At 42.2% G+C, this 21,724-nt stretch overlaps 1 protein-coding gene across 1 annotated transcript; it reads left to right on the plus strand.

Annotated features, from left to right (window-relative positions):
- The first annotated feature begins 1,783 nt into the window (after window positions 1-1,783).
- On the plus strand, window positions 1,784-20,686 carry LOC120019599 (translocating chain-associated membrane protein 2-like). Its single transcript, XM_038962926.1, has 11 exons — window positions 1,784-2,001; window positions 4,338-4,401; window positions 4,698-4,807; window positions 6,086-6,202; window positions 6,295-6,353; window positions 6,748-6,832; window positions 14,297-14,367; window positions 16,827-16,931; window positions 18,979-19,122; window positions 19,307-19,464; window positions 19,670-20,686. Exons 1-11 carry the CDS (start codon window positions 1,882-1,884, stop codon window positions 19,744-19,746), a joined length of 1,110 nt encoding a protein of 369 aa, XP_038818854.1. The 5' UTR covers window positions 1,784-1,881; the 3' UTR covers window positions 19,747-20,686.
- Window positions 20,687-21,724: the final 1,038 nt, after the last annotated feature.

The raw sequence follows: 21,724 nt of genomic DNA on the forward strand, positions 1-21,724 counted from the left end.
CATGTTTTTTAAATGACTACCTCATCTATGTACCCCACACATATAATTATCTGTCAGGTTCCTCAGTCGAGCAGTGTATTTGAAAACAGATTCAACCACAAAGACCAGGAAGGTTGTCCAATGACTTGCAAAGAAGGGCACCTATTGGTAGATGGGTTTAAAAAGCAGACATTGAATATCCCTTTGAGCATGGTGAAGTTATTAATTACACTTTGGATGGTGTATCAATACACCCAATCACTACAAAGATACAGGCGTCCTTCCTAACTAAGTTGCCGGTGAGGAAGAAAACCGCTTAGGGATTTCACCATGAGGCCAATGGTGACTTTAAAACCGTTACAGAGTTTAATGGCTGTGATAGGAGAAAACTAAGCCTGGATCAACAACATTGCAGTTACTCCACAATAATAACCTAATTGACAGAGTGAATAAAAAATATTCCAAAACATGCATCATGTTTGCAACAAGGCGTAAAAGTAATACTGCACAAAATGTGGCCAAGCAATTGAACTATGTTTGGGGCAAATCAAATACAACATATAACTGAGTACCACTTTCCACCTTTTCAAGCATAGTGGTGGCTGCATCATGTTATGGGTATACTTGTAATCGTTAAGGACTGGGGGAGTTTTTCAAGGTAAGAAAGAAACAGAATGGAGCTAAGCACAGGCAAAATCCTAGAGGAAAACCTGGTTCAGTCTGCTTTTCACCAGACACTAGGAGATGTATTCAACTTTCAGCAAGACAATAACCTAAAACACAAGGCCAAATATACACTGGAGTTGCTTACCAAGAAGACAGTGAATATCCCTGAGTGGCCGAGTTACAGTTTTGATTTAAATCTGCTTGCAAACTTATGGCAAGACCTAAAAATGGGTTGTCGAGCAATGGTCAACCAATTTGACAGAATTTGAAAAAAGTTGAAAAGAATAATGGGCAAATGTTGCACAATCCAGGAGTGGAAAACTGTGAAGAGACTTACCCAGGAAGACTCATCGCTGCCAAAGGTGATTCTAACATGTACAGTATTGACTCAGGGGGTTGATTACTTATCAAGATATATTAGTGTTTTTATTTTTCATGAATTTTTTACACGCAAAAAATGTACTTCCACTTTCACATTACAGAGTGTGTTGTGTAGAACGTTGACAAAAAAATGTCAATTACATCCATTTTAATCCCACTTTGTAAGACGATGTGGATGAAGTCAAGGGGTGTGAATACTTTCGGAAGGCACTGTACATAGGCAACACGTACAGAACACTGAAATTATGCTGGTTTTCATACTTTTCCCCCTCTCAGGTGCTTGCCTATTCAACATTTTGTTACATAGGTCAAGGCCACAGTTGATGTAATAACGAACAAGCAATAAAGGTTATATTGGGTGGACTTGATGCAAAAATGTGTTGTAATTATTTCAACTTTCATTTAATTCTATGTACACAAATGAATGTATGAATTACATTATACTTTTATATCTACAGTAAGAGCAAATAAGTTATGGTATGCTTGTATGCATTACATAGAAATGCATAGGTAATATGGGGCAACTTCTTTTTGTCCTCATTTGTCCTATGAAAAGAGGCGGGTGACTTAAACAAGCTCGATCATCGAACTATTTTTACATTCAAATCACTTCAAACATTTCGTTTTTGTTGTAAATAAGAAAATGCTTTGAATGTTCTGCAGCATTCTGTAATTCTGAAGTTGCTAGAAAGGAAGGAATTTCACTTAGCCTTACCTTTAATGAGGAATTTTCTAAACGTCCCCTTTTAGAGGTTGCACATGCGCAGAACAAGGGGAAAGTTAACTCCTGAACTTCGCAGTCAGTTTTTTTTTGTTGGATAAAGTAAAAACTCGGGAAAAAGTCATTCTGCTGAAATGGCATTCCGGAGGAGAAACAAGAGTTATCCCTTCTTCAGCCAGGAATTCGTAATACAGAATCATGCCGATATCGTCTTTAGTTTTGTCATTTTCATTCTGATTGGATTGATGTTTGAGGTGAGATGAGTTCTGATTCCAATTTTCCCTCGTCTACCTCAGCTGTTTTTTGTTGGCAGGTCCGCAACAGATTTAACCATGAGATATTCCCATGGCATGTAGTTGGAACGTCATGTAATATCTTTCATCTGTTTTATGTGAAAGCAGTTGCAACTAACTTTTACTACCGCTGTTGGCTACACTGTTAATCATTTGAATATGTTATGCAGATATGGCGGTGGTTGGTAGATCCAATGTTGCAGTTTTTGTTACAACGCAATAGCGTTGGCTACCCGGGGTTACAAAGTCACACTTTTGCGTCGTTTGATCACGGTTTATGTGCAAATTGACAGCGATGAAGTGGAAGTGAAAGACTGGACATTTTTACAGCACAACTTCCTATAATTTCCTTCATCTCGACATCGGTCTGTTTCTAGGCTACAGTAGTTCATCTAAAGTAGCTCATTTTGTCAGCTATAACGGGACTCGTTCAGTCTTAAATGTAGAAGTTTTTGCATAGCCTACGATTAACCAATTTAAAGTGTGTGTTTGGTAAGAATTGAAAACTTAAGAGTATGGCACTTTTTCATTGACGTTAAACTTTAACAAACTAGTTCGGTGTGTTTGACATCAAGGAAAGGTTAATTTAAGGCACAACGAATTACCATAAACGAATAACGTTACATTTTCAGTGCCCCTTGGTTCCGTTGACAAAGCTTTTCGACGAAGGAAGCCCGTTGCACCAATTTGATCGCGTTAACTGCCACGTCTCAATGTTTGAGCGCTGCTGCAGCGGGTTATGTTGCAATGAAAGAGTAGACGTGTTTGTTTTTCTGTGCACTGACCGTGACACGAATTGTGCTCTATTTGCGCCCGAGCTGTCATTTTAATTACATTACAAATGTTAGATTAGCGTTGTACCCTTTCGACTTGGTTAGATAATTGAATACTTCGACAAAAAATGGTCGTCATAGGCCGGCTGATGAATTCACACGTAGGGAAACACTTGCTGTAGCCTAATCTGTCAAAAACAACCTAGTCTGCGGTTCGTTTGGCGAAGTCATTTGCATTACTGTGACTTTTAGGTATCAATCCGGTATTCTCAGTCCCCTTCGAGCTATTGGCCTTCATGTGTAGGCTACATATAGGCTATGGAGGGGGTTTCCTTGAGCTTTCACGTCTCGGAAAGTCACTGTGGTAACAGTTCACTCTGAATAGACCCATGCAAACTAGAACTCGGTGGGGTTTAGTTTTGACAAGGCACCAGGTGACCCTGGCGCGCGTGGAATGTTGGCAACTTGTAAGTGCACTCGAGTTTACCGTAAAATAAACGGCATATCCCTTCGTCATGGCGAGACGACTCGTTTTTTAAAATATATATACAGCACCGTCCCCCTCGGAATTCACTTTAGAAGAACATCGTCAAATTACCCCCCAAAAGTGTGAGGTGTTTGAGAGGCAAAAAAGTTTGCATTTTCAATAATATCTATCTGTGGACTGCAGTAACTACTCGCCGCGCCCTCTGCCATTGAGGGTTATTGTAACAATACCACGCCCATTAGCATTAGATCTCTGCATGCCTTGCCCACTAGCATTAGATCTCTACATGCACACTAGCCAGCTAGGACATGCTAGGTAGCTAGTACAAGCTAACTATACTCAACAAAAATATAAAGGCAACATACAACAATTTGGACGATTTTACAGTTCATATAAGGAAATCCTTCAATTGAAAATAATTAGTTAGGCCTTAATCTATGGATTTCACATGACTGAGCAGGGGCACCGCCATGGGTGGGTAGGGGAGGGCATTGGCCCACCCACTTGGGAGTTAGTCCCAGCCAATCAGAATTAGTTTTTCCCCACAAAATCGCTTTCTTACAGACAAAAAAAATACTCCTCAGTTTCATCAGCTGTCCGGGTGGCTGGTCTCAGATGATCCTGCAGGTGAAGAAGCCGGAATGTGGAGGTCCTGGGCTGGCGTGGTTACACGTGATCTGCAGTTGTGAGGCCGGTTGGACATACTGCCAAATTCTCTAAAACAACGTTGGAGGTGGATTATGGTAGAGAAATGAACAAAATTCTCATGCAACAGCTCTGGTGGACATTCCTGCAGTCAGCATGCCAATTGTGTCAATCGTCACCACATGACGCTATACGGAAACAGTCTGTAAAAAGACTGCCATATGCACACATGTCCATTACTAGAACTTTATCCACTCCATATTTGCCCGTCTACTTGCTTTCATAAACAAGAAAGTCATTCATAGGCAAGCCACTTGGCAGTTTCATAAAACGTTAGATATCTAATCTCAGCATATATCTAACCTAAATGTGGTTATGCTTCTCTTTTCTAGGCAACAGCAAAAACTGCAATACTGTTTATTCAACCCCAGTACAACATCAGCACCCAGTCACCAGGTTTGTGCCACAACCCCCATTCAACACTACCACATCAGCTATGAGTCTATACCCTATATAGTACACTACTTTGTCCAGGGCCCATTGGGCTCTGGTCAAAAGTAGTGCACTATGTAGGGAATAGGTTGCCATTTGGGACACAGCCATAGCCTGTTTATCAGAGTAGGCTTATCTGCCGTTTCTGTCATACCTGTCGTCATCGGTGCATTCCTCGCTGTAGCCTACTTTGTGTGTACTTTGAGTTTGTCCTTTGTCACTCATTATGCCTACCTGCCTTCCACTGTCTGTCTGTCCAGAGGGAGAGGTGACGTTGTACCAGTATGGCTGGCGGGACTGGGCCACCATCCTCTTCTATTTCTTCATCACCATCATCCTCCACGCTGTGGTGCAGGAGTACGTCCTGGATGTGAGTAATACCAAGCCTCACTGCATTGTGGGTATTTGTGTTCTAAATGCAACATCCAGAAACTCTGGCATCTTAACTGTCTGCCAATTAAAACCAATAGATGCCAAAATGTTGTAGACTGGAGGAATGGGGCTAGGTGGGGTGGCCCGCCTTGTCGATACAATGGTAGATAGGGGAACACTGATGGGTAAAATGGTGATTAAACTCTGGAACAATGGAGACTGACTGGTCTGAGTAGAAGTTGCCCTTGTATGCACAGAGATAGGATCAGCCAAATGTAGCATGAACCATTTCAATTGGAAATACAAAACTGACCTTAGATCAAGGTTGTTGGGCCTACTTGCACACAGAATCATTATGTGGTCACAAGGTCAAATGGGGTTGTCTTTGTCTCCTCTCCTATACAAAACCTCCAGAACACAGGGATGTAGTCTGGGGCCATATTCACAAAGTGTTTCAGAGTAGGAGTGCTGACTGAGGATCTGTCCATACAATCTTATTCAATATGATCTATGCTAGATCGGCACTCTTACTCTGAGACACTTTGTGGATAGGGGCCCTGGTGCTAGATCTGTTTGTGCTGTCTTGCCAACTCCTATGTTTAGCATTAAAGTGACCATAAGAGTTGGCAAGACTGTACAAAAAGATCTGGGACCCTGGCTAACAGGAAAAGGATTGTAATATTATTTCACACTCTAGCTCTATCATCAACTGTTTTACAATGTTTTAACACGGGTGTCAAACCTTTGGTTTAAGACATTTTTTTATTTTGGGGGTGGGGTAAACAAACTCAAAATACTTTAAAATGAATAAATCCATATCGAAACTCTGTCGAAAGAATGGACCTACATTCATACAGTTTCTTGACTGTTCAGCTCGCTAATAATCACCGAAATGAAAGTAAGACAATCAGGGAGCATAATTTTTTCCCCCAAATATGGATAGAGGACGTTTTTTTGCCAACTTTGACAGCGAGGAAACATAACACGTTTCAATGCGGCCCTCCGGAGCTCGTTGAAGACCGACTGTGTCCCCCTGACACCCCTGGGGTAACACTTGTACGGTACGTCTCTGCTCAAAGTGCGTCAGAGTGGTTAAAGAGGGCACTTTGCATCTTTTGTTGTCATAGGTTTTTTTTTTCTTCTGTGCACTTTCTTGTGTATCATAATGACAATGTTTCTATGGAACCAGGAAATGAAACCCATTTTGACACGACCTGTCTCCCACGATATCTGCGACCTGTTTTTAATCACATGCTTTCTTTGGTTCTGTTTTTAGAAAGTGAATAGGCGTCTCCATCTCTCGAAAAGCAAGAACACCAAGTTTAATGAGTCAGGCCAGCTGTGTGTGTTTCACCTGGTGTCTAGCGTGTGGAGTCTCTACATACTCATAACAGTAAGACACACACACACCAACACACCAAAGTGTCGTGTAAAGTCAAATCAACATGAAGATTTCCACTAAAGTCTCCCCTTTTCCCTTTTCAGGAAGGATACCTGTTTCACCCTAGCAGCCTTTGGGAGAACTACCCACATGTCCATCTGAGGTATGATGACTCGGCACTATTACAGGGGTATCTTGTTCCTGTCTGCGTCTCAAATGGCACCTTATTCCTTGTGCAGTGCACTACTCTTGACCAGGATCTTTAGGGCGCAGACACGAACAAGATATCTTGTGATAACCATAACCATTAGCAAAATGGTAATGTAACTTAGTTTATCTTATTGTACAGTAAAGATGTAAGATTGTATTCTTCTCAGGTGTAACTATTAGTAGGCCTCTCATGATGGGTTAAACATTCCTTCTCTACGCTGAACCGGGTATGTTACTGCAAGGCTGGAACAAAAGCCTGCACACCCAATAGCTCTCCAGGACCGAAGTTGCCAGGAGAACCCTGCTCTGCACCATATCCTTAAACAACCTCTGTGTGTGTGCTGCAGGTTTCAGGTGAAGTTCTTCTACCTCACTCAGCTGGCCTACTGGCTTCACGCCCTTCCTGAGCTCTACTTCCAGAAAGTACGCAAGGTCAGTGCTGAAGCTGTGAGAAACGGAGGAGTGATATTGGTGTGAAAATGAATGAATGAAATCTTCCTTTAGTCTGAATAAGGAATTCTGTCACATCATATTCCTCATAACAAGCATTTTCCACCCAAATGTCAAAGGCTTATTCACCATTCAAAAGGCATCTGAGCTATCTTTTTCGCTGACCCAGCTTTGCCAGCTGAATTTAAGAATCCACCACTTGTTGTTTATAGGAGAGGTTGCAATTTACGCGATAATTGGTCCATGCCAACTGCCAGCCACAAAAGAAAATCAGCCAGGCTCTTTTACGCCCTCTTATAGATGCAGGGGTTGCGCACAGTGTAATGATATGATGATGTGTGAATATTTCTGCCACCCACATACAGGAAAACGGTTCCAAATAAATGACATTATTACGTGCTCCACCACCCAGGTTATCTACATAATTAAATGTCCATGTGGGCTGTGTTATGTAAGGTAAAACCTCTCGTTCTCTCAAAAAGAGAATTTGTGAACATAAATGTTAAATAAGGATTAATGACAGGGATTATCCAGTCACAGTATAGTTAAATGACCTAAAACATTACATTTCTACCTTTTTTTAGATTTTGTGGCATAGAAAAAGTTAAGATATATAATACTCTGACTAAAAGATAATGTTTTTTGATTTTCACACTCCAGGCAGTATTTCCTAGAGGTCTTAATGATGAAATGCCCATGAATTATGCCCCCATTTCAGATTACTTCGATGTTTTTCTTCCGCTGTACCCAATGATTTATGAAAACTTGCTTGGTAGGTCGATGTCCTCATTGTGGTTTTACAGACGTGTTTAATACGATTTATGTACACACTTTATTTGAATATTTATGAAATGCACATTGTTATATTTGGTAACATTTATTTGTTTTCCCTCAACTCCGACCCCATTCGATGCGTGGAACGGATGTGGGTGGGGCTAGGTCTACATAAGGGTGCTAAAAAAGAATTTAACTCACAAAAGCTCTGACGAAGTCCATGAGGCCGATACATAAGGCTTATTAAAGAGCAGTAACACTATCAAGAGCAGTGTGCAGGTTTCTTTTTTTTCTCAAATGCTTTTTTCACCGAAATCACATATTACTTCCTCACCTTGAAAGTTGCAATTCATCTCCTTGTCCATAGACTGCTTTGCTTTCAAGGTAAGGCAACAAATATGTGAATGTGTCATTTTGAGTGAACTATCCTCTTAATACAACATCAGTTTACACCCACATAACCTCATTCTGAACATTAACATTCCCGTTGACAGAGAACCAGATGCAGACCTTCTTTATGAATAGAGAGTAGGATGATGTAACTGAGATGTATTCCATAAGAACCAAACGGAAGCAAGCCGGCAGAAACGGGGAGGGACCTACCTGAATTTGTTCAATAAGAAACGATTGTTTTTGTTTTCATTACAAAACATTTTGCTACCGTGCACAATGCAGTGGTCCCCCCCCCCCCCAAAAAAAACGATTTGGTGGGGGAATAGATCAGCTTTAATATGGCAGATTGTGGCTTCCATCAATGTAATTGTCTGCATCACTTCCAACCACACCAAAAAATTAAATATTTTATTTAACCTTTATTCAAATAGGCAAGTCAATTAAGAACAAATTCTTATTTACAATGATGGCCTACCCCGGCCAATCCCTAACCCGGACGATGCTGGGCCAAGGGGACACCCAAACACGGCCGGTTGTGATACAGCCTTGAGCCCTAAATATGTGTATTTAAAAAAAAAAGTAGATTTTCCCCTTACCCTACCATCTCTCCCGTAATTTGATTAAACTAATGGACAACAACACTTAAGCGTCTACTTCCAGTTTATACATGCATAAACACAATAGTTACATTTTGTTTATTTCTAGTCCCATCCTTCAGCTCCGCTCAACCCCTCCCATCTACAGTGCATTTGGAAAGTATTCAGAACCCTTTAGTTTTTCCACATTTTGTTACGTTACAGCCTTATTTAAAAATTGATTGTTGTTTATCTCCCTCATTAATCTACCCAATATCCCATAATGATAAAGCAAAAACAGGTTTTTAGACATTTTAGCAACAAACAAAAAAACTATCACAATGACAAGTATTCAGACCCTTTACTCAGTATTTTGTTGAAGCACCTTTGGCAGCGATTACAGCTTTGAGTCTTCTTGGGTATGATGCTACAAGCTTGGCACAGCTGTATTTGGAGAGTTTCTTCTATTCTTCTCTGCATATCCTATCAAGCTTTGTCAGGTTGGATGGGAGCGTCGCTGCACAGCTATTTTTAGGTCTCTCCAGAGATGTTTGATCGGGTTCAAGTCCGGGCTATGGCTGGGCCACTCACGGACATTCAGAGACTTGTCCCAAAGCCACTCCTGCGTTGTCTTGGCTGTGTGGTTAGGGTCGTTGTCCTGTTGGAATGTGAACCCAGTCGGAGGTCCTGAGCGCTCTGGAGCAGGTTTTCATCAAGGATCTCTGTACTTTGCTACGTTCATCTTTCCCTTGATCCTGACTAGTCTCCCAGTCCCTGCTGCTGGAAAACATCCCCACAGCATGATGCTGCCACCACTATGCTTCACTGTAGGGATGGTGCCAGGTTTCTTCCAGATGTGACGCTTGGCATTCAGGCCAAAGAGTTCAATCTTGGTTGCATCAGACCACAGAATCTTGTTTCTCATAGTGTGAGAGTCCTTTAGGTGGCGTTTGGCAAACTCCAAGCGGGCTGTCATGTGCCTTTAATTGAAGAGTGGCTTCCATCTGGCCACTCTACCAAAAAGGCCTGATTGGTGGAGTGTTGCAGAGATGGTTGTCCTTCTGGAAGGTTCTCCAATCTCCACAGAAGATCTCTGGTTCTCTGTCACTGACCATCAGGTTCTTGGTCACCTCCCTGACCAAGGCCCTTCTCCCCGATTGCTTAGTTTGGCCGGGAGGCCAGCTCTAGGTGGTTCCAAACTTCTTCCATTTAAGAATGATGGAGGCCACTGTGTTCTTGGGGACCTTTAATGCTGCAGAAATGTTTTGGTACCTTTCCCCAGATCTGTGCTTCAACACAATCCTGTCTCTGAGCCCTATGGACAATTCCTTCTACCTCATGGCTTGGTTTTTCCTCTGACATGCACTGTCAACTGTGGAACCTTATATAGACAGGTGTGTGCCTATCCTAATCATGTCCAATCAATTGAATTTACCACAGGTGGACTCCAATCAAGTTGTAGAAACATCTCAAGGGGATGATCAATGGAAACAGGATGCATCTGAGCTCAATTTCGAGTCTCATAACAAAGGGTCTGAATACTTATTTCAGTTTTTTTATTTGTAATAGATTTGATAAATTAAAACTGTTCACTTCGTAATTTCTTGGTTATTGTGTGTAGATTGAGGACATTTTTTGATTTAGTCCATTTGAGAATAAGGCTGTAACTTAACAAAATGTGGAAAAAGGGAAGAGGTCTGAATCATTTCCGAACCTTTCTATTCTCATAGTTTCTAAAGATTGTAAATTAAAGACAAACATTTTTGCCAAGAGTATTATAATATTATAGGATTGATTTAGATTTTTTGAATTTTCAAATCACCCAGCAGTGCTATTTGCAGAGTTATCTCCAGGTAAATGTTGCAATTCTTCAACCATTCCTAACAAAACAAATGATCTAATGATTCTGTCTCTGCAGCAATTTCTGCAGAGCTGGGTTGGTTGTATCCCCTATATACAGTACCAGTCGAAAGTTTGGACACACCTACTAATTCAAGGGTTTTTCTTTATTTTACTATTTTCTACATTGTAGAATAATAGTGAAGACATCTAAACTATGAAATAACAAATATGGAATCATGTAGTAACCAAAAAAGTGTTAAATACATCTAAATATTGAAGAATCCCAAATATAAAAAGTAGCCACCCTTTTCCTTGACAGCTTTGCACACTCTTGGCATTCTCTCAACCAGCTTCATGAGTCCATATTATGACAAGAACAGTCACGAAAACCATCAAACGATATGATGAAACTGGCTCTCGTGAGGACCGCCACAGGAAAGGAAGACCCAGAGTTATCTCTTGAGTTACCAGCCTCAGAAATTGCAGCCCAAATAAATGCTTCAGAGTTCAAGTAACAGACACATCTCAACATCAACTGTTCGGAGGAGACGTGCGTGAATCAGGCCTTCGTGGTCGAATTGCTGCAAAGAAACCACTACTAAAAGAAGAGACTTGCTTGGGCCAAGAAACACGAGCAATGGACATTAGACCGGTGGAAATCTTTCCTTTTGGTCTGATGAGTCCAAATTTGAGACTTCTGATTCCAACCACTGTGTCTTTGTGAGATGCAGAGTAGGTGAACAGATCTCCGCATGTGTAGTTCCCACCGTGAAGCGTGGAGGAGGAGGTGTGATGGTGTTGCTGTGCTTTGCTGGTGACACGGTCTGTGATTTATTTAGAATTCAAGGCACACTTAACCAGCATGGCTAACACAGCATTCTGCAGCGATATGCCATCCCATCTGGTTTGGGCTTAGTGCGACTATCATGTGTTTTAACAACAGGGCAATGACCCAACACATCTCCAGACTGTATAAGGCCTATTTGACCAAGAATGAGAGTGATGGAGTGCTGCATCAGATGACCTGGCCTCCACAATCACCTGACCTCAGCCAAATTGAGATGGTTTGGGATGAGTTGGACATAAGATGCCCAGCCAACAAGTGCTCAACATATGTGGAAACTCCTTCAAAACTGTTGGAAAAGCATTCCAGGTGAAGCTGGTTGACAGAATGCAGGCGAGCGAGCGCTGGGCATCTTATGATATGGATTATCTCAATTAATGTCTTTGAACTTCAGAAAGTTGGCTTAACGTTGGAACAGCTAGCTAACTAGTTGACAAGCTTGTGCAGAGCGGCACCAGAGTTTAAATAAAAACATGTAGTTAATAAATCCAATGTTAAACGTGATAACTACAGTACTCTTAACTAGTATTGAAAAGGTTAATCCATTCTTTAATATAACATTTCTGAATCAAGCTTGTAACGTCAGTAGGCTCCTAGACTATGCTTTGGAGGGGGAAGGGCCTACACACACACTGGCAAAATATTTCAGCTGGCAGGCAGACACTGGAATACATTTCTGAGTGAGGGTGTTGCATAGGCACAATATTTTTTGCAAATATAAACTCAGGACCCTGTCTTTCAAAGATAATTTGTAAAAATCCAAATAACTTCACAGATCTTCATTGTAAAGGGTTTAAACACTGTTTCCCATGCTTGTTCAATGAACCATAAACAATTAATGAACATGCACCTGTGGAACGGTCGTTAAGACACTAACAGCTTACAGACGGTAGGCAATTAAGGTCACAGTTATGAAAACTTAGGACACTAAAGAGGCCTTACTACTGACTCTGAAAAACACCAAAAGAAAGATGCCCAGGTTCCCTGCTCATCTGCGTGAACATGCTTTAGGCATGCTGCAAGGAGGCATGAGGACTGCAGATGTGGCCAGGGCAATAAATTGCAATGTCCATACTGTGAGACGCCTAAGACAGCGCTACAGGGAGACAGGACGGACAGCTGATCGTCCTCGCAGTGGTAGACCATGTGTAACAACACCTGCACTAGATCTGTACATCCGAACGGCACACCTGCGGGACAGGTACAGGATGGCAACAACTGCCCGAGTTACATCAGGATTGTGCGTACAATCCCTCCATCAGTGCTTAGACTGTCTGCAATAGGCTGAGAGAGGCTGGACTGAGGGCTTGTAGGCCTGTTGTCTGGTGAGGACCTGCCTTACATCACCGGCAACAACGTCGCCTATGGGCACAAATCCACCGTCACTGGACCAGACACGACTGGCAAAAAGTGGTCTTCACTGACGAGTCGCCGTTTTGTCTCACCAGGGGTGACTGTTGGATTTGCGTTTATCGTCGAAGAAATGAGCGTTACACCAAGGCCTGTACTCTGGAGCGGGATTGAGGTGGAGGTGGAGGGTCCGTCATGGTCTGGGGCGGTGTGTCACAGCATCATCGGACTTGTCATTGCAGGCAATCTCAACGCTGTGCGTTACAGGGAAGACATCTTCCTCCCTCATGTGGTACCCTTCCTGCAGGCTCATCCTGACATGACCCTCCAGCATGACAATGCCACCTGCCATACTGCTCGTTCTGTGTGTGATTTCCTGCAAGACAGGAATGTCAGTGTTCTGCCATGGCCAGCGACGAGCCCGAATCTCAATCCCATTGAGCATGTCTGGGACCTGTTGGATTGGAGGGTGAGGGCTAGGGCCGTTTCCCCCCCAGAAATGTCCGGGAACTTGCAGGTGCCTTGGTGGAAGAGTGGGGTAACATCTCACAGCAAGAACTGGCAATCTGGTGCAGTCCATGAGGAGGAGATGCACTGCAGTACTTAATGCAGCTGGTGGCCACACCAGATCCTGACTGTTACTTTTTATTTTGACCCCCCCATTTGTTTAGGGACACATTATTCCATTTCTGTTAGTCACATGTCTGTGGAACTTGTTCAGTTTATGTCTGTTGTTGAATCTTGTTATGTTCATACAAATATTTACACATGTTAAGTTTGCTGAAAATAAACGCAGTTGACCGTGAGAGGACGTATCTTTTTTTCCTGGGTTTATTTTCTTTATTACCCTACCACCCCTCCCCCTATTGGAGCAAACTAGTGAACAACAACACTCAGGCCTGTATTTCCAGCTTATACATACTATATACATTTTATGGACAGTTTATTTTACGATAGTTTTGTTTGTTTTTAACTCGTCCGTCCTCAACCTCTCCCATATATTTATGATGCCCATCCAGTAGGATTTCTATTTTCCCTATCTTTCAAACTGTACTCTTTCAAACAAGTTCCTAACCTAAATATGTTTTACAGGCATAATATGTTTTACATTGGTTATCTTGTTGTTATTAGTCCCAACCTTCAGCTCCATTCAACCCCTCCCATCTATCTCTACACCATCCTTAATGGATTTCTATTTGCCATATATTTTTCAGCTGTGATGTTTCACTAAAGCTCTGAACCCTTTCCATTCTCATTGTTTCTATAGATTTTAAATTGAAAATAAATATTTTTGCTAAAAGTTATTATATTATTGATCGATTGGCTGCCTTTTCAGATCATAGGCACTTTGTTGCGTTTTTTTGGTGGGACTGGAAAAAAAATATATCCGGAACGTAAAATAACGTTATTAACTGATTCCCCTGTTTTTAAAGTAACGGTTCTGTTCTGGTACTGTGTAGATCACTTTCCTTCACTGTTCTGAATCTGTTTCATGACATTTTTGTTATATTCTGCTGTTCTGTTCCCTGAATCGGTTCCAACCCCTGGCCATTACCACTCATGTTTACCACTAAATACAGAATTTTTAATCCCATCAAGTTGTGCCATGGTTCAAAAAAAGGTTGGGAACCCACTCCTGATGTGACTGCTCTGTGTTGTTGTCCTCAGGAAGAGATCCCTCGCCAGCTGCAGTACATCTGTCTCTACCTGCTGCACGTCTCCGCAGCATACCTGCTCAAGTAAGCACATGTAGAAGCTACAGTTGGGATGTGACAAATGATCAAATCAAATGTATTTATATAACCCTTCTTACATCAGCTGATATCTCAAAGTGCTGTACAGAAACCCAGCCTAAAACCCCAAACAGCAAGTAATGCAGGTGTAGATTGCACGGTTGTTAGGAAAAACTCCCTAGAAAGGGCAAAACCTAGGAAGGAACCTAGAGAGGAACCAGTCTCTGAGGGGTGGCCAGTCCTCTTCTGGCTGTGCCGGGTGGAGATTATAACAGAACATGGCCAAGATGTTCAAATGTTCACAAATGACCAGCATGGTCAAATAATAATAATAATAATAATAATCACAGTGGTTGTTGAGGGTGCAACAGGTCAGCACCTCAGGAGTAAATGTCAGTTGGCTTTTCATAGCCGATCATTAAGAGTATCTCTACTGCTCCTGCTGTCTCTAGAGAGTTGAAAACAGCAGGTCTGGTTCAGGTAGCACATCCGGTGAACAGGTCAGGGTTCCATAGCCGCAGGCAGAACAGTTGAAACTGGAGCAGCAGCACGGCCAGGTGGACTGGGGACAGCAAGGAGTCATCATGCCAAGTAGTCCTGAGGCATGGTCCTAGGGCTCAGGTCCTCCGAAAGAGCGAATTAGAGAGAGCATACCTAAATTCACACAGGACACCGGATAAGACAGGAGAAGTACTCCAGATATAACAGACTGACCCTAGCCTCCCGACACATAAACTACTGCAGCATAAATACTGGAGGCTGAGACAGGAGGGGTCAGGAGACACTGTGGCCCCATCTGATAAACATTAAGAACATTTAAACTGCCATTTTTATGAAATTCATAAAAGTTGTTTCTACATGACATCTTGTAGTCTGGTTCTAGACATGCCATTGACAATGGCTGCATATCAACCGCAATCATTTATGTAATCAGTGCTGTGAAATTTCTCATTCCATCCCTTATCGCACTGCTGCCAGCAACAGGTTGGGTCTCACTTTGCCTCCCTTTCAGCATTGCACCTGTACTGCCACTGGAGCTCAATTCCACCTCACAAAGTTTGCATTTCACAACCTTCTTATTTAACTTCTCAAAGTATTGCCATACAGGACTTCGCTGCTGTCACTTCCTTGTCTCACGCTGCAATTTTTTCACATTTTGTTGTTAGAGCCTGAATTTAAAGTGGATTACGTTGAGGTTTTGTGTCACTGGCATACATACAATACCCCATAATGTCAAAGTGGAATTATGTTTTTCACAATTTCTACAAGTTCATTAATAATGAAAAGCTGAAGTGTTGAGTCAATAAGTATTCAACCCCCTTTGTTATGGCAAGCCTAAATAAGTTCATGAGTAAAAATGTGCTTAACAAGTCACATAAGTTGCATGAACGCACTCTGTGTGCAATATGTGTTTTACATTCATTTTGAATGACTACCTCATCTCTGTACCCCACACATACAATTATCTGTAAGTTCCCTCAGTCGAGCAGTGAATTTCAAACACAGATTCAACCACAAAGACCAGAGTAACTACAATGTTGTTGATCCATCCTCAGTTTTCTCCTATCACAGCCATTAAACTCTAACTGTTTCAAAGTCACCATTGTGAATGAAATCCCTGTATATTTGTAGTGACTGGGTGTATTGATCCAAAGTGTAATTAATAACTTCACCATGCTCAAAAGGGATATTACAATGTCTGCTTAATTTTTTTTCCCATCTACCAATAGGTGCCCTTCTTTGCAAGGCATTGAAAACCTCCCTGGTCTTTGTGGTTGAATCTGTGTTTGAAATTCACAATACTAACAATGGAGTTGGACTTCATAGCACATGCATAACCTGTACATGGACTTGCTTACCAAGATGACATTGAATGTCCCTGAGTGGCCTAGTTAGTTTTGACTTAAATCAGCTAGACAATCTTTGTCAAGACTTGAAAATGGCTGTCTAGAAAGGATCAACAATCAACTTGACAGCTTAAATATACTTTTTTTTAAGAATAATGTGCAAATATGGTATTATCCAGGTGTGCGACACTCTTGCAGACTTACCCAGAAAGTGTCATAGCTGTAATTGATACCAAAGGTGATTCTAACATGTATTGACCCAGGAGTGTGAATAGGTTTTTTTGTATTTAATTTTCAATACATTTGCTAAATTGTCTCCAAAACGTGTTTTCAATTTGTCATTTATGAGGTATTGTGTGTCGACAGGTGAAGATTGTTTTTTATTTAATCCGTTTTGAATTCAGGCAGTTATGCAACAAATTGTGGAATAAGTCAAGGGGTATGAGAACTTTCTGATGGCACTTTACATTAGCATATATAAGCACCTATACCTTAAGAGCACCTGAGAGTTGCCATATTCATATTTACTCCAAAGTTGTACTTGCATAAGGACTTCATAACACATGCATAACCATGTCCTTCTCCCTCACCGCCCCCTCCTCTCTCCCCCTCCCCCAGTTTGAGTCGTGTGGGCCTGGTGCTCCTCTGCCTCCAGTACCTGTCCGAGATGAGCTTCCACATCGCAAGGATGTTCTACTTCACTGATGAGAGCCACCAAAAGATGTGAGTTCATACTTCCAACTCGGTGTCCTTGTGCTTAGTGTCCGTCCTGAGATTGGAAGGTTGGGGAGGGGGTTTGGATCCCTGGTTGAGTCATACCAAAGACTCTATAAATGGTGCCCGATGCCTCTCTACTTGGCACTCAGATGGATTTGGGCTAATGGCCTGTGATTGACTATCGTCCTGTCCAGGGTGTACTTGTACATCATGCTGCTTCACGTCACAGAATCAGGAGAGCGCCCAGGAGCCTATGGCTACTTACATTTACTTCCAACTGCAAAACAACATGTTGCGGGGTCTACCTTTTTAATGAAGTGCTATTCATATTTGAATGTGATAGAGTTGAAGTCGGAAGTTTACATGCACCTTAGCCAAATACATTTCAACTCAGTTTTTCACAATTCCTGACATGTAATCCGAGTAAAAATTCCCTGTCTTAGGTCAGTTAGGATCACCACTTTATTTTAAGAATGTGAAATGTCAGAATAATAGTGTAGAGTGATTTTTATTTAAGCTTTTATTTTGTTCATCACATTCCCAGTGGGTCAGAAGTTTACATACATTCAATTAGTATTTGGTAGCATTGCCTTTAAATTGTTTAACTTGGGTCAAACGTTTCGGGTAGCCTTCCACAAGCTTCCCAAAATAAGTTTGGTGAATTTTGGCCCATTCCTCCTGACAGAGCTGGTGTAACTAAGTCAGGTTTGTAGGCCTCCTTGCTCTCACACACTTTTTCAGTTCTGCCAACAAATGTTCTATAGGGTTAAGGTCAGGGCTTTGTGATGGCCACTCCAATACCTTGATTTTGTTTTCCTTAAGCCATTTTGACACAACTTCGGAAGTATGCTTGGGGTCATTGTCCATTTGGAAGACCCATTTGTGACCTAGCTTTAACTTCCTGACTGATGTCTTGAGATGTTGCTTCAATATATCCACATAATTCTCCTTCCTCATGATGCCATCTATTTTGTGAAGTGCACCAGTCCCTCTTGCAGCAGAGCACCCCCACCACATGATGCTGCCACCCCCGTGCTTCATGGTTGGGATGGTGTTCTTCGGCTTGCAAGCCTCCCCCTTTTTGCTCCAAACATAGCGATGGTCAGTATTGCCAAACAGTTCTATTTTTGTTTCATCAGACCAGAGGACATTTCTCCAAAAAGTACGATCTTTGTCCCCATGTGCAGTTGCAAACCATAGTCTGTTTTTTTTATGGCGGTTTTGGAGCAGTGGCTTCTTCCTTGCTGAGCTGCCTTTCAGGTTATGTCAATATAGGACTTGTTTTACTGTGGATATAGATACTTTTGTACCTGTTTCCTCCAGCATCTTCACAAGGTCTTTTGCTGCTGTTCTGGGATTGATTTGCACTTTTCGCACCAAAGTACGTTCATCTCTAGGAGACAGAACACAACTCGTTCCTGAGCGGTATGATGGCTGTGTGGTCCCATGGTGTTTAAACTTGCGTACTATTGTTTGTACAGATGAACATGGTACCTTCAGGCATTTGGAAATTGCTCCCAAAGATGAACAAGACTTCTGGAGGTCTACAATATTTTTCCTGAGGTTTTAGCTTATTTAAATTTTCCCATGATGTCAAGCAAAGAGGCGCTAAGTTTGAAGGTAGGCCTTGAAATACATCCACAGGTACACCTCCAATTGACTCAAATTATGTCAATTAGCCTATCTGAAGCTTCTAAAGCCATGACATAATTTTCTGGAATTTTCTAAGCTGTTTAAAGGCACAGTCAACTTAGTGTATAACTTCAACTGTATAAACAGCACTTCATTAAAGGTAAACTATGCAATGTGACATAACCAGACACAGTGGGGTGACTTCCTGAAATACAACCTGCCACGACTCTCACTATTGGCTCTTCCCAATATCTACATTCTTGGCAAATCTCAATTTTGTTGTTTTCTAAAAATGCTGTAAATCTCCCTGATGTGTATAATGACATCTTATTGCTGACTACCTTTAATGGCACTGCATGCCATATGCAATCAATCCTAGCATAATCACAATCCATTTATGTCATGTTCGGTGTGTGTCCAGGTTTGACGTGTGGGCGGTGTGCTTTGTGTTCACGCGGATGGTGACCCTTACTCTTATGTTCCTGGCTGTGGGCTTTGGGTTGGCCCGCGCTGAAAACCAGGGACTGGACTGGGACTTGGGCAACTTTAACACTGTGCTGATACGGTAAGAGATTTTTGATGGCTGTCTTGAACAGCGTACTTCTATGTCTAATGTACACAAATTGCTCCACACACACACACACACACACACATGTGTGTGCACACTAATAATATGTCTCTCCCTCCCTCTCTCACACAAACGCACACACCACTCTCTCCGTAACCCTCTCTATCATCCCTCTGTATAGGATGACTGTGCTGTTGCTGGTGTGTCTGACCCAGTCCTGGCTCCTGTGGAAGTTTATCCGTTACCAGCTGAGGCGGTGGCGAGAGTTCAGACACGAACAAGCCTCTAGGAAGAGGGCCGCTGCCAAGCAAACCCCCCGACCTCTTAAGAGAGACTCCCGTGAGTGGACACGCACTTTAGGATGGGTTTATCGCACATCTTATGTCATTGTTCTAGATCAGTAGGTTGATTTGTAACAAGAGTTTTCAAGTTAGAAGATAGTCAATGGTAAGAGTTGAAGCCATTCTATTGCAGCTACCTATAACACGTTGATTACTATTTGTTCATGTGTGTATGCCCTCCTCTCCTCCCCTCCCTCTTACAGTTGGCCACCATGAAAATGGCGTGATCAAAGCCGAGAATGGAGCCTCTCCTCGGCCCAAGAAGATCAAGGCCCCCTAATGGCTCTACCCGGAATGGCTGCCCTAACAGTGGCCCTGATTTATATGGCTTATCAATCAGAGGAACAGGAAACTGGTCCCACACGGTTCATCCTCTTCCTGTTTTGCGTGTTCCGGAGGTGACGCGGGGCCTGGGTCTGCCGCTATGGACACAACACGGCTTTAAAAATGCTGGATGAAAATCCAAAAACCAAACCCCCCCCTTGAGCCCTGAACAGACATTTACTCTCTCTACTATCAGTATTGTTTTTTTTTTATACACCCACACCGCCTGCTATGGCCACTCTGTTTTTGGAGCTCCCTTTGTATACAGAACGATGAATATGTTGTTTGTTTGGCACACTGTATGTGTCATATTGAATGTGATGCCTCATGCGTTAAGTACTGTATTGGTGTAGTGTTTGTCGAAATGTCACCGCAGCTGATTTTGAGCTCTTGTCGCTGTTGAATGAGCAGGCTTCGCTTTTTGTTTTTAGCATTGGTCGTATTCATTAGGCACCAAATGGATTGAAACATTGAGGCACTATCTGGACTTGTCCAATAAGAAACGCACGTTTTCATTTTCCGTTGATAAATGTTTTAATGTTTCGTGCCCTAATAAATACGACCCTGGTAATGTGGTGCTGATACTATGTTGGCCCTAGAGGGACATCCAAATGTGCTGGCTTTGATGCTACCCAGTCAGTGATGGGTAGTGTGTAGAATGGGTGGGACAAGGTTGATATTGGACCAATCATGGGGCTCTGGTTACTCCTTGGCCCTTTCTTCTGGGTCATGGTCGGTGTTACTCGGACCGCGTTGTGCTCATGCTGTGGTCACGACACAAACCATGCCCATCCTGATGACCATGTATGTTGGATAATACCGCATGCCATTCCCATTATTTTTGTTAAAGAATTATCTATTATTACTTGATTAAATAATGCTTTTTTCTCAATTGTGGTGGTCTCAACTGTTATTTTTTTTTTTACATTAAATTAATCTTTCAACCATAACACTGATGTGTGGTACACTACACACTAAAATATAAAAAATAACTGATCATTTGCAATTACCATGATGCAAATCTGTTTTGTATGGCTGTCAAATCCTTGCAACCTCCTTCCTTGCTTCCTCAATTTATCTGATAGCTCATTGGAGGAGGAGGTCTGAGGGGGGAGCTGGACAGGTGAGGGACAATTAATATATTTTTTGGCCTTAATGAATCACTAACCACATGCAATAAATAATCTTCAGAAATGACTTTGTCAAAGCAACAACGGCGTACTTACCTTGGTTCACAGTCTGAGGGAAGGGAGTAAGGATGTTCTGTTAGGGAGTAAAGAGGAGGAAATGTGGAGGGGAGTAATATGTTTCATGACATCAAGAAGAGGGTTCCACTCTGATGTCATCTGAAGAAAGAAGGGAGAGGAAGGAGTATACTGTTGGAGGGGTCTGGTTTATATGCATGCACCCACACACACACTCATCTGACAAAATAATCCCGGTTAATGTATCACCCTGGCAACAGCTGTTGAAATGTAGGCCCTTACCTGACTGAGGGAGGGCCAGCGTGGGTCTCCGCTCCCTGGTCAGCCATTCATAGGCCGAGCCTCTGCCTCAGGGAGGTCATGGTGTGAGAGGGGATCTGGTCTGAGATGGACTCCAGGTACTTTAGCATGTAGTGGTCAGCACAAAGCGGTATCTGACAACTGAGGAAGAGAGACAAAGACAAGGGGTCATAAGATGTGGGTGGTTGTACTATGGGTAAAAATCTTAGATGAGATACTTCTGAACTGAGGCAACAGGGTTTATAGAAGAATATCACTGTTCTCTGTTTCACTCAAACTGTGAAATACATCTGTTTATGGTTGGAAGAAGGTTCTGTTCCAAATGGGCTGAAATGTCAATGAGACAAGAATTAAACCTGGTCCCAGATCTGCCAAGTCAATAGCCATAGGAGTTGGCAAGACAAACATATCTGGGAATAGGCTAACATG

This window comes from Salvelinus namaycush, chromosome 24 (genome assembly GCF_016432855.1).
Source record: "Salvelinus namaycush isolate Seneca chromosome 24, SaNama_1.0, whole genome shotgun sequence".
Classification (NCBI taxonomy): domain Eukaryota; kingdom Metazoa; phylum Chordata; class Actinopteri; order Salmoniformes; family Salmonidae; genus Salvelinus; species Salvelinus namaycush.